We start from the raw sequence: 16,369 nt of genomic DNA, 5'->3' as shown, positions 1-16,369 counted from the left end.
TCGCATCCGTGTTTGGCGACATCGCGGTGAACGCACACAGGAAGCGTGTATTCGTCATCGCCATATTGGCGTATCACCCGGCGTGATGGTATGGGGTGCCATTGATTACATGTCTCGGTCACCTCTTGTTCGCACTGACGGCACTTTGAACAGTGGACGTTACATTTCAGATGTGTTACGACCCGTGGCTCTGCCCTTCATTCGATCCTTGCGAAACCCTACATTTCGGCAGGATAATGCACGACCGCATGTTGGAGGTCCTTTACAGGCCTTTCCGGATACATAAAATGTTCTACTGCTGCCCTGGCCAGCACATTCTCCAGATCTTAATTGAAAACGTCTGGTCAATGGTGGCCGAGTAACTGGCTCCTCACAATACGCCAGTCACTACTCTTGATGAACTGTGGTATCGTGTTGAAGGTGCATGGGCAGCTGTACCTGTACACGCCATCCAAGCTCTGTTTGACTCACTGCCCAGGCGTATCAAGGCCGCTATTACGGCGACAGGTGGTTGTTCTGGTTACTGATTTCTCAGGTTCTGTGCACCCAAATTGCGTGAAAATGTGGTGGTGGTGGTGGTGGTGGTGGTGGTGGTGGTTAGTGTTTAACGTCCCGTCGACAACGAGGTCATTAGAGACGGAGCGCAAGCTCGGGTTAGGGAAGGATTGGGAAGGAAATCGGCCGTGCCCTTTCAAAGGAACCATCCCGGCATTTGCCTGAAACAATTTAGGGAAATCACGGAAAACCTAAATCAGGATGACTGGAGACGGGATTGAACAGTCGTCCTCCCGAATGCCGTGAAAATGTAATCACATGTCAGTTCTAGTATATTTGTCTAATGAATACCCGTTTACCATCTGCATTTCTTCTTGGTGTAGCAATTTTAATGACCAGTAGTGTAGTTCCTGTCATGATAACATCTCGAAATACAATCATACACGCACAGGCGGTGTTAATTATTGCTATTTTTCACCTAGCTTTGAAAGCATAGCTTGCCGTGGAACCTGGAGGAGAGCAGATTTCGGTTCTCACGCTGGCACAGCTGACGCTGGCTGCTGGGCCGAGTGAGCCGTGTCCCTGACTAGCGCTGCGTGCAGTACGTCACACATATTCTCTATGAATCTGAAGAAGCACTATTACAGGGCTATCACAAATGATTGAAGCGATTTCATAAATTCATTGTAGCTCCATTCACTGACATATTGTCACGACACACTACAGATACGTAGAAAAACTCATAGAGTTTTGTTCGGCTGAAGCCTCACTTCAGGTTTCTGCCGCCAGAGCGCTCGAGAGCGCAGTGAGACACAATGGCGACAGGAGCCGAGAAAGCGTATGTCGTGCTTGAAATGCACTCACATCAGTCAATCATAACAGTGCAACGACACTTCAGGACAAAGTTCAACAAAGGTCCACCAACTGCTAACTCCATTCGGCGATGGTATGCGCAGTTTAAAGCTTCTGGATGCCTCTGTAAGGGGAAATCAACGGGTCGGCCTGCAGTGAGCGAAGAAACGGTTGAACGCGTGCGGGCAAGTTTCACGCGTAGCCCGCGGAAGTCGACGAATAAAGCAAGCAGGGAGCTAAACGTACCACAGCCGACAGTTTGGAAAACCTTACGGAAAAGGCTAAAGCAGAAGCCTTACCGTTTACAGTTGCCACAAGCCCTGACACCCGATGACAAAGTCAAACGCTTTGAATTTTCGGCGCGGTTGCAACAGCTCATGGAAGAGGATGCGTTCAGTGCGAAACTTGTTTTCAGTGATGAAGCAACATTTTTTCTTAATGGTGAAGTGAACAGACACAATGTGCGAATCTGGGCGGTAGAGAATACTCACGCATTCGTGCAGCAAATTCGCAATTCACCAAAAGTTAATGTGTTTTGTGCAATCTCACGGTTTAAAGTTTACAGCCCATTTTTCTTCTGCGAAAAAAACGTTACAGTACACGTGTATCTGGACATGCTGGAAAATTGGCTCATGCCACAACTGGAGACCGACAGCGCCGACTTCATCTTTCAACAGGATGGTGCTCCACCGCACTTTCATCATGATGTTCGGCATTTCTTAAACAGGAGATTGGAAAACCGATGAATCGGTCGTGGTGGAGATCATGATCAGTAATTCATGTCATGGCCTCTACACTCTCCCGACTTAACCCCATGCGATTTCTTTCTGTGGGGTTATGTGAAAGATTCAGTGTTTAAACCTCCTCTAGCAAGAAACGTGCCAGAACTGCGAGCTCGCATCAACGATGCTTTCGAACTCATTGATGGGGACATGCTGCGCCGAGTGTGGGAGGAACTTGATTATCAGCTTGATGTCTGCCGAATCACTAAAGGGGCACATATCGAACATTTGTGAATGCCTAAAAAAACTTTTTGAGTTTTTGTATGTGTGTGCAAAGCATTGTGAAAATATCTCAAATAATAAAGTTATTGTAGAGCTCTGAAATCGCTTCAATCATTTGTAATAACCCTGTAAATATTAACCGATCTTTTTCATACTTAGTATACCAAATTCTATAATTGCGAAAGTGTTGCCGACTGAGGATTTTGTGCACGAACTAACCTCTAGATTATCTCCCATAAATGTTCGATGGAATTCATGTCGGGCAATCTGGGTGGCCAAGTAATTCCGTTGAACTGGCCAGAAAATTGTGGCCCAGTAGCATGCCGCATTGTCTTCGATAAAAATTCCATCGTTGTTTGGAAACTTTCTCCGTGAATGGGTGCAAATGACCTCCAAGTAGCTGAATAGAACCATTTCCAATCAATGATCGAGTCAGTTGAACCAGGGGGTCCCTGGCTTCGTGGGTTCTGCGCCACACTCGAACCCTACAATCAGCCCAGGAGAGGCGCTGCAGGCGATGTCGTGCTGTTAGCGAAGGCACTCGCGTCGGTCGTCTGCTGCCATAGCCCACTAACGCCAAATTTCACGTTCTGACCTGACGGATACGTTCGTCCTACGTACCACATTGATTTCTGCGGTTATTTCACGCATTGTTGCTTGTCCGTTAGCACTGGCAGCTCTACGCAAATCCCGCAGGACTCGGTCGTTAAGTGAAGGTCGTCGGCCACTGCGTTGTCTGTGGTGAGAGGTAATGCCTGAAAATTGTTATTCTCGGCGTACTCTTGACACGATGGGTCTCGGAATATTGAATTCCCCAACAGTTTCCGAAATGGAATGCCCCATGCGTGTAGCTCTAACTACCATTCGTCGTTCAAAGTCTGTTAGTTCCTGTCGTGCGGCCGTAATCACGTCGGAGAACTTGCATCGCTATCCCATGACTTTTTGTCACCTCAGTGTAAGGCAGCCACGATCTCCGGCAGCTCGTTACAGAGGCTTTGCCTTTAGTTTGATTTCTTCTCCCAGTTAACTTGTCAGTAGTGCAGTGAAAACAGTACACAACAGAGCATACGTAGAATGAATGCGCTATTGATCTTGTTTCCATTTACTCACGGTGCCTGCAGTTGACAACAGTAATGACCTCTTTAACTCGTTGCCCTCATATTGTATTTAGTTCAAAAATGGTTCAAATGGCTCTGAGCACTATGGGACTTAACTACTGTGGTAATCAGTCCCCTAGAACTTAGAACTACTTAAACCTAACTAACCTAAGGACATCATACACATCCATGCCCGAGGCAGGATTCGAACCTGCGACCGTAGTGGTCACGCGGTTCCTGACTGTAGCACCTAGAACCGCACGGCCACTCCGGCCGGCATTGCATTTAGTACTTGTAGTGTCCCTTTTGCGATGCTTAAGAATAATGCGCGTGTAGTGTGTATAAAAATATTGTTGAATAAGACCAGACTGAAAGTGAATTGTGAAAAAATATAAAATTATTTACAAAAAGTAAAACGTCGATACTACGGTAGGGAAAGACAACAAAGATGATAAACAATATCGCAGTAAAGAATATGGTGAAATGAAACATTTATATCTTTGTATAACTATAGAAGATGGAAAAAATATTACTCGCTCTTCTGCTGTTTCTGATTCTCATGTTACTATTGTTAGATAGATATTGTGTGTAGCGTTGAACGCTAGCAGATGTTCTTTTTGTTCTTTCGACTAGACGATAAAAAAAGGTGTGTCAGGTTATTGATGGAAATATATGTGTAAAAGTGAGTTCATTGTATTATTTCAAGAACATGCCAGCCACTAATCGTAATGTTTTAATTGAAAAGAGAGAATAATTAGTATTTCTGAGCCATCAAGAAGACGATAGCACTGATCGGTGACTGGCAACAATTGGCCGCCATTACGCGGCGGACTTAACTTAAACTTTTCTTGCAGCTTTCCACCAGAGCAGAAGTCATAAAATCATTTTAAAACATTATTTAATTTAAATCGGAATTGGTCCATGAGTTAATTTTGCGAGAGTTCAAATACTTTCAGAGATACCATTTGTCGTAGATCTGTGAACTTTGGCCTTGACTGTATTTAGATGAAAATCAGTTATGATAATCTTGTAGAGAGCCTGGCGATCATTTAATTTGAAAACAAACATTTATTTCGGCCTCCTATAAGATACTCTGCTTATAAAGGTCTCACCTATGTTAGGAAAATAATTAATGCATCAAAAAGCATAAAACCAATAGAGAACATCAAAAGAGAACCATTAGATACTTCTCGGTTGTGTGTAGACCCTACGGTTTTGTTTTTCGGCGGTGCTAGTTGTGCCTTAACAGTGATAACAGCAGTTTACTGACAGAGTTGGCCAATTTGCTCCTCGTGCGTGAGTTCACAGAAAGCCTTGGAAGAGCGGCACAATGTCGCACCGCAGCCAACCACACCATAGTACTTTGGGTCCCTTATGCGAAAACACACAAAATGTATCCTTGAACAACCTCTGCAAGTTTGTTGGTGGAGTTCTGGTTCAGTCGTCTTAACATCTCTGGAAACTCTAATTCCAATTCACTTGTCTGTACAGCCTGGCATTTGGCCACTACAAGGCTGAAGTGGGCTCAGCGGACAGGGGACGTAAATATCGCCTTATTTGATAAAGTTACTCTGGTTTTCGCTGCTATTGTTTCTAGTATTCACCTAATTGTTGACTCTGGTCACATTGGTCGTCGTTCATTAAATTTCTCCTTCCCGAGATTTCGGCAACGCACATGGGTACAGTTCTCAGAAGTTACGCAAAACTGATTTTTCTGCCAGTCTACGCCTTCGTTTATGTTTGTACTTTCGTGCCACAGCATGTTTGGCTAGTTTTTTGTTTATCTGGCTTTCGTCCTGTTCGTGTGATTGGCTCCTGCTATGTCCGGTACGTCCTTCAATTTCATTTCTGTCACCATTGTTTTACCAATAGTGGAGTCCTTGTTGAGCCGTGTATTGGCTCCTAACAATGCGGGTTTTGCCTGTACTGTATCTTCAACTCTTGTAACATAGCGACAAGTATTATGACATCACGCTAGAGTGCAAAACTTGACCAGCCAGCAACTTCCGCTCTCAGGTCCTCGCTCTCAAACTCTCTCATGGATTGGTAGTTTTAGGGTTTTGTAGTGCATAATTTCCCTTTGTTTTACGACTTAAGTGTCGTTGAACTTTGCTGTGTGGTCAGTATCACTGGAAACAGATTCGTCCATTGAGGATTTTTCCTCAAGTCTCACTTTAAGTCATCTTTCAGTTACGCCAATGTAGAATTCTCCACGAGAATGTGAAATACTGTAAACGTCTGAATACGCTTGTCTTTCGGCGGTCTGAGAAGCTGACTGATGTATCTAGTTGGTTGAGTGGTGGTAGTAAGGCAACAGATAGATAGAACCAGTGGCGTCACAGCTGACAATACGATTGTATACAGAGCATGCCGTCAATTTAGCACTTCACAGGAGTACTCAAACGAAAGCTCGTTTTAAGGTCGTGTTAACTGACCAACTGACTGCAGCGTAGTAAGAGCTCAGCACTTGCGCGCCCGTTTTGAGCTTTGTGAATTACTCCTAAACAGTTTTTCGAGCGGCCTTCTGTACGTCTCTTAGTTAAATAACAGGTTGGTTCTGCAACGAAACGGAGAAATGGTTAAGACACAGTCGTTGTACTTACGATAAGCGATGTTCAAATTCTGATTCCCATTTTCCATGGATTCCCAAAACGATTTTAAGTGGACAACAGGATCACCGCAATGTTCCTTGAACAATTCCTAGCGATGTTTGACCCCATCTAGTATCATTCGAAGCTCCAGCTATATCTTCAGTAACGTCGACGTTGACAGCACACTAAGCTCCCTACTTTCTTCCTTTTACACCACAGAAACATATCGCTATAAGCAGCTACAACATGACCTTACGCAAGTTTCAGAAAATTGCTGAGTGTTGGCTTAGACGACTCTCCAGTGAATACCAAGATGGGATTGTGGTATGGGGTGTGCACATCTGACAGCCGAAGTACATTTCTAATTTCATAATAGTGTTAGTTTATAAAAGAGCGGTAAGCACTGTGAATGGTGCTATTTGTCAAGTGTGTGTATGTAAAGACAAGCTTTCTGCACGGCCACTTACTGCTAACCACTCGTGGTTCTGGGGCAGATAGTCACTGGTCTTCCGCTGTTAGTAGCGGAGTTTGGTCGCGGTGGGTGGAAGTGGTTGAGAATTTTTCTCAGACATTGTCTTTATGAACAGCATTTAAAACGGCTTGAGTTACGTTTCGTGTTTCAGTAAGGAACAGAGACGTATTCGGAATTTTCTGGAAGCGAGTTGTGAACTGGATTTTTCCAGAAAATTCCGAAACCCTTGAAGATATATGAGGCTGAAAATTATTGTTGTAATACCTGATCACCTCATAAGCAAACTATATCGTCGACAATTATACTAGTTCAGTATGGTTATGCAGGCGAGTTATTCTAGCGACGAAAAACGAAATTGTCAACGAGGTCAATAAGACTGTCCAATAGATGATTCCAGAGGCAGAAATCGGTACCACGTCCGATTCCAGAGGCATGTCGAATGGTACCATGTCTGATGAAAATGAAACTGTTAAACTTTCCGACTGATTTATTAAAATTAATTGAATGGTCCAGGCTTGCTGTTACAATGATTCAAATTGAAGGGCGGTTCGCCAGTTATCTGAAATCGCCGAAACTTCGTAAAGGTATAAGACTCTGCATCAAGCAACTGCAGAATGACGTCATCGAAACCAATATAATGACTGGCAAAGAAAAAGAAGCAAATGGTATTTATGCCGTGAATTCCTTTAATATCATCTGGATTGCGTTTCAGTTTAAGGCGATTGCAACTTCCAGTAAAATTGACTTACAGCATGACCATCAACAAAGCACAGCGCCAAGCATTCCGATATTGTAGCATTAACTTAAAGGAATCGTGCTTTTTACAGACCAGTTGTATGTCACATGATTACGAGTTAAAATATGTTCATTTATAATCCGAATAATAGAAATACGAACATAGTGTATAAGCGAGTGTTGTGAAAAATGAAAGTGTAAATATATACATACAACAAAAAAATTTCTTGTTAAATTAAGTAACTTTTGATCTGACCTGTTTTATTAATAATATTTTATTATTATCATTAATTAAAACTTCCTGGCTGAATTGCCGTGGTCCATATATAAAACTGCTTCTCCTTCCTGACGTTTCGTTGCCTACTGCGGGCAACACCTTCTGAGGTGAGTCGGCGACTGGCTGCTAGGCGCTGGAGGTCCCGCTTATATAGAGTGCTTAGATGGCGCCACCACTAATCACGTGCTTTCGACTTTAAAACTCTGGCTAGTGCCATCTCTATCGATTATAGGTAATCTATAGTCACTTCGTTGGTACAGAGGCGACTGCCATATCTCGTCTAGTTTTAATCCTTCTTCTTTTTTATTAAAATTATTTTCGTGCTTGTAGATCTCTATAGCTTCTCTATACATGCGGGTATAATAATGTGAGGTCCTAGCTATCACGTCTGTCTCACTAAAGTTAATTTCGTGGTCACCGTCTTTGAAAATGTGTTCCGCTACAGCTGATTTGTCAATTTGTCCCATACTACAGTTCCTTTTGTGTTCCGTTAGGTGGGTATTAACACTCCTTTTAGTTGTTCCAATATAAACTATGCCACAGCTACCCGGAATTTTATACACGTCAGGAAGGAGAAGCAGTTCTATACGTGGACCACGGCTGTTCAGCCCGGAAGTTTTAATTAATGAAGACGCCGGCCATGAAAGCTTACATGTTATGAATATTTTATCACATCGTTGGTTAATTACTTGGTATACAGTGGACTATATACATCGTACGTTTAATGCAATGTACGTCTGTAAGTGACTGATACGAAAAACGATCCTTGTGGCATTAGCTGTACTATAGATGCTGACCCGGGCAGCACTGTTTATTGCTGCTAGTATTATAGCTAATGTAAAACGTGAGAGGAGACTTTTACCCTTGCGGCGTGGCGATGATGCAGAAGAGGTAGGCGAGCACAAGCAACCTGGCTGGCGGTCCCAGCAACCAGGGCAGCCCCAGCAGGAAGAACAGCACCACAGACGTCAGCGCACGGCGTCTCAGGCTGACCGTGCTGTGTCTGCAACACACCGAGCGTCTCCACACTCTGCGACTCTGCCCGTAGTATCAACGCTATCATCGTTCCAGTGAAACACAACTAGCTCTTTATTCACATGATGTGCTGAGTGCTATTGACAAGGGATTTCAGTTCGATTCCGTATTTCTGGATTTCCGGAAGGCTTTTGACACTGTACCACACAAGCGGCTCGTAGTGAAATTGCGTGCTTATGGAATATCGTCACAGTTATGTGACTGGCTTTGTGGTTTCTATCAGAGAGGTCACAGTTCGTAGTAACTGACGGAAAGTTAAAACAGAAGTGATTTCAGGCGTTCCCCAACGTAGTGTTATAGGCCCTTTGCTGTTCCTCATCTATATAAACGATTTGGGAGACAATCTGAGCAGCCGTCTTCGGTTGTTTGCAGATGACGCTGCCGTTTATCGACTAATAAAGTCATCAGAAGATCAAAACAAACTGCAAAACGATTTAGGAAAGATATCTGAATGGTGCGAAAAGTGGCAGTTTACCCTAAATACGGAAAAGTGTGAGGTCATCCACCTGAGTTCTAAAAGGAACTCAAACTTCGGTTACACGATAAATCAGTCTAATCTAAAAGCCGTATATTCAACTAAATACCTAGGTATTACGATTACGAACAACTTAAATTGGAAGGAACACACAGAAAATGTTGTGGGGAAGGCTAACTAAAGACCGCGTTTTATTGGCAGGACACTTAGAAAATGTAACAGATCTACTAAGGAGACTGTCTACATTACGCTTGTCCGCCCTTTTTTAGAATACTGCTACACGGTGTGGGATCCTTACCAGATAGGACTGAGGGAGTACATCGAAAAAGTTCAAGAAAGGCAGCACGTTTCGTACTATCGGGAAATATGGGAGAGAGTGTCAATGAAATGATACATGATTTGGGCTGGAAATCATTAAAGGAAAGGCGTTTTTCGTTGCGACGTAATCTTATCACGAAATTCCAATCACCAACTTCCTCCTCCAAATGCGAAACCATTTTGTTGACACCGACCTACATAGGGAGGAACGATCACTACGCTAAAATAAGGGAAATCAGAGCTCTTACTGAAAGATATAGGTGTTCATTCTTTCCGCGCGCTATACGAGTTTGGAATAATAGAAAATCGTGAAGGTGGTTCGATGAACCCTCTGCCAGGCACTTGAATGTGATTTGCAGAGTATCCATATAGACGTAGATGTAGATGTAGATGAGGAAGAAGGGAGACTCCATCGGAAGTGGAGTTCAATAGACTCATCCAAGACGAGCGATATCCATCGCACAACCACCTACCATCAAGCCGGTGAAGGCTCTCGAGGACCTTCCTGGCAATCACAAACCGAAGTATGGATTCTCCACTAGTAAACAGGACGGCGAAATGGAGAGGGAGAGGGAGAGGGAGAGAGAGAGGGAGAGGGAGAGAGAGAGAGAGAGAGAGGGAGAGAGAGAGAGAGAGAAAGGAAGAGAGAGAGAGATAGAGAGGGGGGGGGGTGAAGGGGAGAGTGGGAGGGGGACAAACTTAAAATTGTTGTGTACTTAACAGTGAGGTCATCTGCCATCAATAGTAGATCGGTTGATACTGCTGTCACACATCATTAGTACTGATAAGAGGGCTCGTTGATAACATAATAAACAGAAACACATGAAAACCTCTCCCAATCAAATTGAGTAGGATTCCTGATACTATAGAAAATTTAAACAGTTTTCGCGCCCTTGTCTCGTTATGTCCTAAAATTCAAGGTCCCCGGTACGTCAAAGGCCCTCTTCTCAGCGTATGCACTGTCCAGTCACATTAATGTTATAACATGTAGAAAGTCTGAATAACCACCTCTTGCAGTGAGGACCGCTGCCAGACTTGCGGAAGAGAGTCAATGAAGTTCTGGAAAGTATTGACAGGGATGTGGAGTCATTCCGACACTAGGTTTTTCGTCTGAGAATACATGACGCGAATAGCCAAATAATGGTGGTCCCACAGGTGGATTTAAGCCCATGGAGTTTGGTTGTCATGGGAGTACGGTAAACTCATCCTGGTGCTCGTCAAACCATGCACGTACACTGCGAGCTGCGTGACTCGTATTGTCCTGCTGATAGATGACATCAGGGCGAGGAAAAACAAACTGGGTGTAGGGATGGACATTGTCCCCAAGGATAGATGTATACTTGCGTTGATCCATCGTGCCTTACAGAATAACGAGATCACCCAAGGAATGTCACGAAAACATTCACGAGACCACAACGTTCCCTCCTCCAGCCTGGACCCTTCGAACGGGTGTTGCCAGGTGTTTCCTTTCGGGTATTTCAAGCCGATGGAGCATACAATGTGAATCATCTGAAAGGGCTATCTATCGCCACTCAGGACGTCCATTTTCGGTACTGGCGTGCAAATTCCAGCCTTCATCGCTGATGGACGGCAGTTAGCGTGGATGCATGATCCAGGCACATCCTGCAGAGGTCAATATACAACAACGTTCGCTGAACGGTCATTAAAGAGATATTGTTGGTAGGGCCTTGGTTCATCTGGGCGGTCAGTTGCTCGACAGTTGCACGTGTGTTCGTCAATACACATCTCTGCAGCCGTCATTCACCCTTTGTTATCTATGGGTCGCGGAGCACCACAGATGCCTCGTGGTTTTGGATAGCCTCATTTTGCCATCCAGGGCATACTTTAACCACAGCAGCAAGCGGACAGTTTGCACACTTAGCCGTTTCGAAAATGCTTCCACACTTTGCCCGAAAGTCAATGATCATGCTCTTTTGGATGTCAGATAAATCGCTCTATTTACGCTTTAAGGCAATGACTGCACTATTGTCTATATTGTCCGACACGCTCTATATAATCTCCTCTGCTAGTGCTGTGATTCGCTATTGCATGTTGATGTCGAACATAGGCGGTGGTCACATTTATGTTGCTGTACTGTACTGTGTGAAACACACCACGTTAAAACATGTTGCACTGTGACTCTTACACCACAAACAGTGCATTTTGGCGGATCTTCATGTCACAAGAGATAAGCACATGCCATTGCTCAGTGTCCAATATTAAAGCGAGTAGAGACTGCTTCGTCCCTCCTTTGACTTTGGACGGAAGTGTGCCAAAGTCACTGGATCTCCCCGCCACTGTCTTTTCCACTCAGCCATCACCATCTTTGTGAACCATGATACAGTTGACTGAGGGGGGGGGGGGGGGCGCTATGATGAAGTATGGCGTTTTCCTGGCATGCTGCTTCTGATGCACGGTCAGCTTCTTAATTCCCCTTGATTCCAATGTGACCAAGTAAACAGACTTCCGCCTGTTTTTTCTGCTTTTATAGGAGTTCTGTAACGTCTTTGACCATCTCAGATACCTTATCTGTTGGATGCATTTACAGAATAGCCTGTAGGGCACTACGAGATTCCATTCAGACGAGAAACCCATGCAGCTGCCTGGTTTGTTTAATATACACGACCAAGATGCAGCAGTGGACAGCAAGCCCGGGTCACTTCCCCATCCTTCTCCATCCCATTTATAACTCAATGTTGGGACTTCGAACTCGTCTCTTTATTGATTTCGCCTGTAACGCCAGACCCCTGCACCAGAGCTAACATGAAAGAAGTAGAGGTAATAGAAAGTGAATAGATGGAAGAAAATCAATCTTGTGAAATTTGTCCTTGAGATGGGAATACTTTATCTTGGGCAGAAGGACCATTGGAGTAGGGGGGTGGGGTGGGGTGGGGGGAATATCGTAATTACTCATCTTCTCATTTGATACATGGCTCTTCGTGTGGAGACTTGTCCTGGGAGTGTCAGTAACGTTTGTATGCATAAATATATAATACGAAATCCAATATACTTCCACCACCTGCGGTCGACTTTAATTCTTTTCTGTACACTGAACAAAAAAATAGAAAAAAGGGCTACTGGAGGCAAAACGGTAGAAAAATCCGACGATTTGGCAATAACAGCATAAAAACTGAGACAGGCCGTGACGTCAGAGAGCCAAAGCGAGTCATTGACTCAATAAATGGGAGGTATTCGACGCTCACTCTGAATTCACCTACACCACAAGTGCTAAGGATTGCGTACGTTGCGACCCAGATTATGAACCTGATTGAATGTTCGAATCGCAGTGACAACACCTGGATGCTAATAAATGCGCGTCACAGAGACTATAAAACGTCTAAGAATGTACTTATAAGGACTCACTATCTACCATAATGGAAGACCAATTTTGCAAACCGGTGTTTTATTTTCTTAAGCCGCTTATATTCGTTTTTCGCAACTTGAAATTATAAATTCGCACGTTTTGGAACGATCATTGAAGCCACAAAATCACCTTCTACGAGCATATCGAGTCATGCGTTCAAAGAGACTGTTCTCAATCTATCCTCGCGGCGTAACGGGTAGAAGAATGGAATGGTAACCTGAAGGTGCAGAGTTCAAAGTTACATGTTGCCGTTTTCTTTATCATTTGTGCGAATTCGCAGGAAAGAGAGAACATCCAACCATAAAAGTAACATTTGGAGAGCTATTCTAAAAAAAGAGAAAATAGAAAGGAAAATGAAATCATTACCAATTCAGCGTAGGAAATGTAATAAATTGGAACAGCTACACGGAACACGAGTAAATTAACTACAGTGTACTTCGACCAAGAGCGAACGAGTAGGGATGTAACGAGTACGTGTGCTCCTTCATACAGCCAATAAACCTCTCATGGACTATGTTATCAACTTGTTAACACAACGTTATTGGATCACCTAACTGTCAGAAAGTATTAATTGTTACCTATTAAGTCTGTTACGAAGTGCTAGAAAAAAAGTATGACCACAGTCATAAGCTTTCAAAGAAGTTTGAACTCAGACATTCGCACCTCGAGTAGTGACATAAGTGCAGTTAATGGGTTTTAAGCTCGGTACAGTTCGCTGACCACAACCCAGACATCGTGGTAAAGAATGAAAACAGTAAAACTCGTTATTCGCTGTATCTTCCTGTTGCTGGCCTAGTTAAGCAAAACGTTGCTATACAATGCTCGACTATATTGCAACAGATCTCATCCATCATATGTGTCGAACCACTGTTTTCATTTTAATCATGGTCGTGTACGATACAATACAATACCGACTCTGCGAAACGTAGTCCTACAAACTTTTCTTTGGCGAAAAAGTCTCCAATTTGTTCACAGGGTTTACAACACCTGAGCCGCGGTGAGCCAAAATGGTGTAACTGAATTTTTCCCACTTTTGAGGAATGAAAAGTTTTGCGTTTCGTTTAATGAAAAGTCATGCTTTACAACAATTCGTGATTCATTTCATGAAATGTAGAAATAAAATATTATAATTACGTTTACTACAGACATTTTAGTTATTTGTACCTTAAATTCCTTTTTATGGTCCCTAAAAGTTAGTGTCCCACTTTCCTCTCAGAAATTTACTCATAGTGAAAGGTACAGTGGTATAAATAAAGAGTTGCATCACTCTTCTTATAAAAGTGTTGGTGAAGTTGAATATCTGAGAAGGATGTGTCTTAATCTCCCTAAATGCAATTTATTTATAAAACATAAACATAGTATGATACAGTAAATTGTGTTTCCTGTTATTGTCCTATCATGAACTTTTCTCTCACACAGCGAATTAAAATAATTGCGTTGTTATTATTCATTACTAGACTGCTACTTACTGAATCTAATAGTTCAGCAGTGCGTTCATCTACGGATTATAAATAAATTGTGTTTCTAAACGTCGAAATTTCTTAAAATGTAATTCTTGTCATGCTGATATTTCAAGATGCTTTATAATGGACTCTTTATTTGATGTCAACGTCCACGTCATCTTCCTCTGCCAAAGGGTCAACATGTGCAGATCCAGATTCCTGTGTCGAACTAGCAGTTGTCAAAAAAAAAAAAAAAAAAAAAAATGGCTCTGAGCACTATGGGACTTAACTACTGAGGTCATCAGTCCCCTAGAACTTAGAACTACTTAAACCTAACTAACTAACCTAAGGACATCACACACATCCATGCCCGAGGCAGGATTCGAACCTGCGACCGTAGCGGTCCGCGGTTCCAAACTGACGCGCTTAGAACCGCACGGCCACACCGGCCGGCAGCAGTTGTCAGTAGGTTGAAGAAAGAGTGGTGCACCGGAGAGATGTACGGGGAAGTGTCATCATGCCTTTCTTTTTTGCCTCCGTGACAGGTTGCACAGCGTTATTGAGAGGGATGAGTTTTATGGTTTATGTATTTAACGTGGGACATCACAGATTGATTCGTGTAGGCTTTAACCTAGACTTCAACATGAAGTGCAAACTTCCCTTATAAAGAAAAGTTCTGCTTTAATAACTCCTGCGTGTTACAAATCAAAAGAAAGAAAATAATGCTAATAATTACTAGCAGTGTTACAATGCGTTTGTGATTTTAGAGCTTATATAAATAGGCAAAACAGCGCAGAATAACAAGACAACCTGACCTTGCCGCTTGACTTAATACCACTATTTCCGCGAACGTGACTCACTCTGGCGAGAGAGGAATAATGCATTTGGAGCTCTCAAGTGGCTCCGGTGGAAGTTATCCTTATACCCCTTCTCAGATTTCCGTGCATTGTCAGTAAAGTGAGCCATATAAATAAAAAACTAAATTTTTTAAATTTGGATCACTTCGGCTCTCAGCGGCTCACATTATTCAGGTTTTCGTCATATCAGTTATTTCTTGAACGCGAATTCTGGGATGCGGCATATTGTGTGGATGCCTCTGCGATTATTTACAAACAAATTAACAACAAATCTGGAATGAGATTTTCACTCGGCAGTGGACTGTGCGCTGATATGAAACTTCCTGGCAGATTAAAACTGTGTGCCGGGCCGAGACTCGAACTCGGGACGCTTGCCTTTCGCGGGCAAGCGCTCTACCATCTGAGCTACCCAAGCACGACTCACGACCCGTCCCGATCCGCAGAAGAGCTTCTGTGTAGTTTGGAAGGCAGGAGACGAGGTACTGGTAGAATTGAAGCTGTGAGGACGGGTCGTGAGTTGTGCTTGGATAGCTCAGATGGTAGAGCACTTGCCCGCGAAAGGCAAAGGTACCGAGTTCGAGTCTCGGTCCGACACACAGTTTTAATCTGCCAGGAAGTTTCAACACATTAACTGCCTCAAAAACGAACAGTGACAAGAGACAGACGATGACGGAGTGAGCTGCAGCCTGTGACGGACTGTCGTGGCAACAGTAGTACGGGATACGGTACAGTGGAAGAAGTCGTGGGAAGACTCTGAACAGTAGCGGAAAGCTGATTGCCAGTAACAAACATAACAAAGAAACGTGGATAAACAAACGAAAACACCACTGGATGTCATTACTTACGCCATGGGGGTCAACTGGAACTGTTGACCTCTACTTATCTGTAATATGCACGTGGTGCTGACTGTGGATGGATAACTCTGAGATGTTCTGAAAGGTGTTTATGACTTATGTCAGACATAGAATATTGATCCGATGTTGATTCGTGCTGATGATGTCGAAGGCGTTTAAAGATATTTCTTCGACATCATTGCCTGTCCTACAACGTAACCCTAGCTACAGCTGCACGGGGTCCAGCAAACATCTGCAGTATGCAGATGAATTGTATTACCATGAGCACGTGACGCATATCTGGCATATTTATGAGTTTTTAGGTATCCTACATTCACGTTACAACTATTAAGCGGCAGTAACATGTACTGTTAAAGCTATACGAATTCATCTCAAAGCTGACTATGGCAATGATAGTCAATTGTGTATTGAGAACTGTGGATTAAATACCGACCGTGTGACTGATGGAACCTCGGAAAGTCAGAAGTCTATCCATAGACTATATCTGAACCCAATAAATAC

General features: G+C 43.4%; 1 protein-coding gene across 2 annotated transcripts in view; it reads right to left on the bottom strand.

The window, feature by feature from the left end:
• The window catches only part of LOC124776884, a 238,875-nt gene that overhangs the window by 15,659 nt on the left and 206,847 nt on the right, over nt 1-16,369 (bottom strand). For both annotated transcript variants that reach the window (XM_047252070.1, XM_047252071.1), the window contains exon 13: nt 8,386-8,526. In XM_047252070.1, coding sequence (XP_047108026.1) covers nt 8,386-8,526 — 141 coding nt within the window. The remainder of the gene's footprint in view (nt 1-8,385; nt 8,527-16,369) is intronic.

The sequence above is a fragment of the Schistocerca piceifrons genome, chromosome 2 (assembly GCF_021461385.2).
Source record: "Schistocerca piceifrons isolate TAMUIC-IGC-003096 chromosome 2, iqSchPice1.1, whole genome shotgun sequence".
NCBI lineage: Eukaryota > Metazoa > Arthropoda > Insecta > Orthoptera > Acrididae > Schistocerca > Schistocerca piceifrons.
The sequence above is the reverse complement of the archived record's forward strand: the minus strand, read 5'-3'. Positions and strand labels throughout refer to the sequence as shown.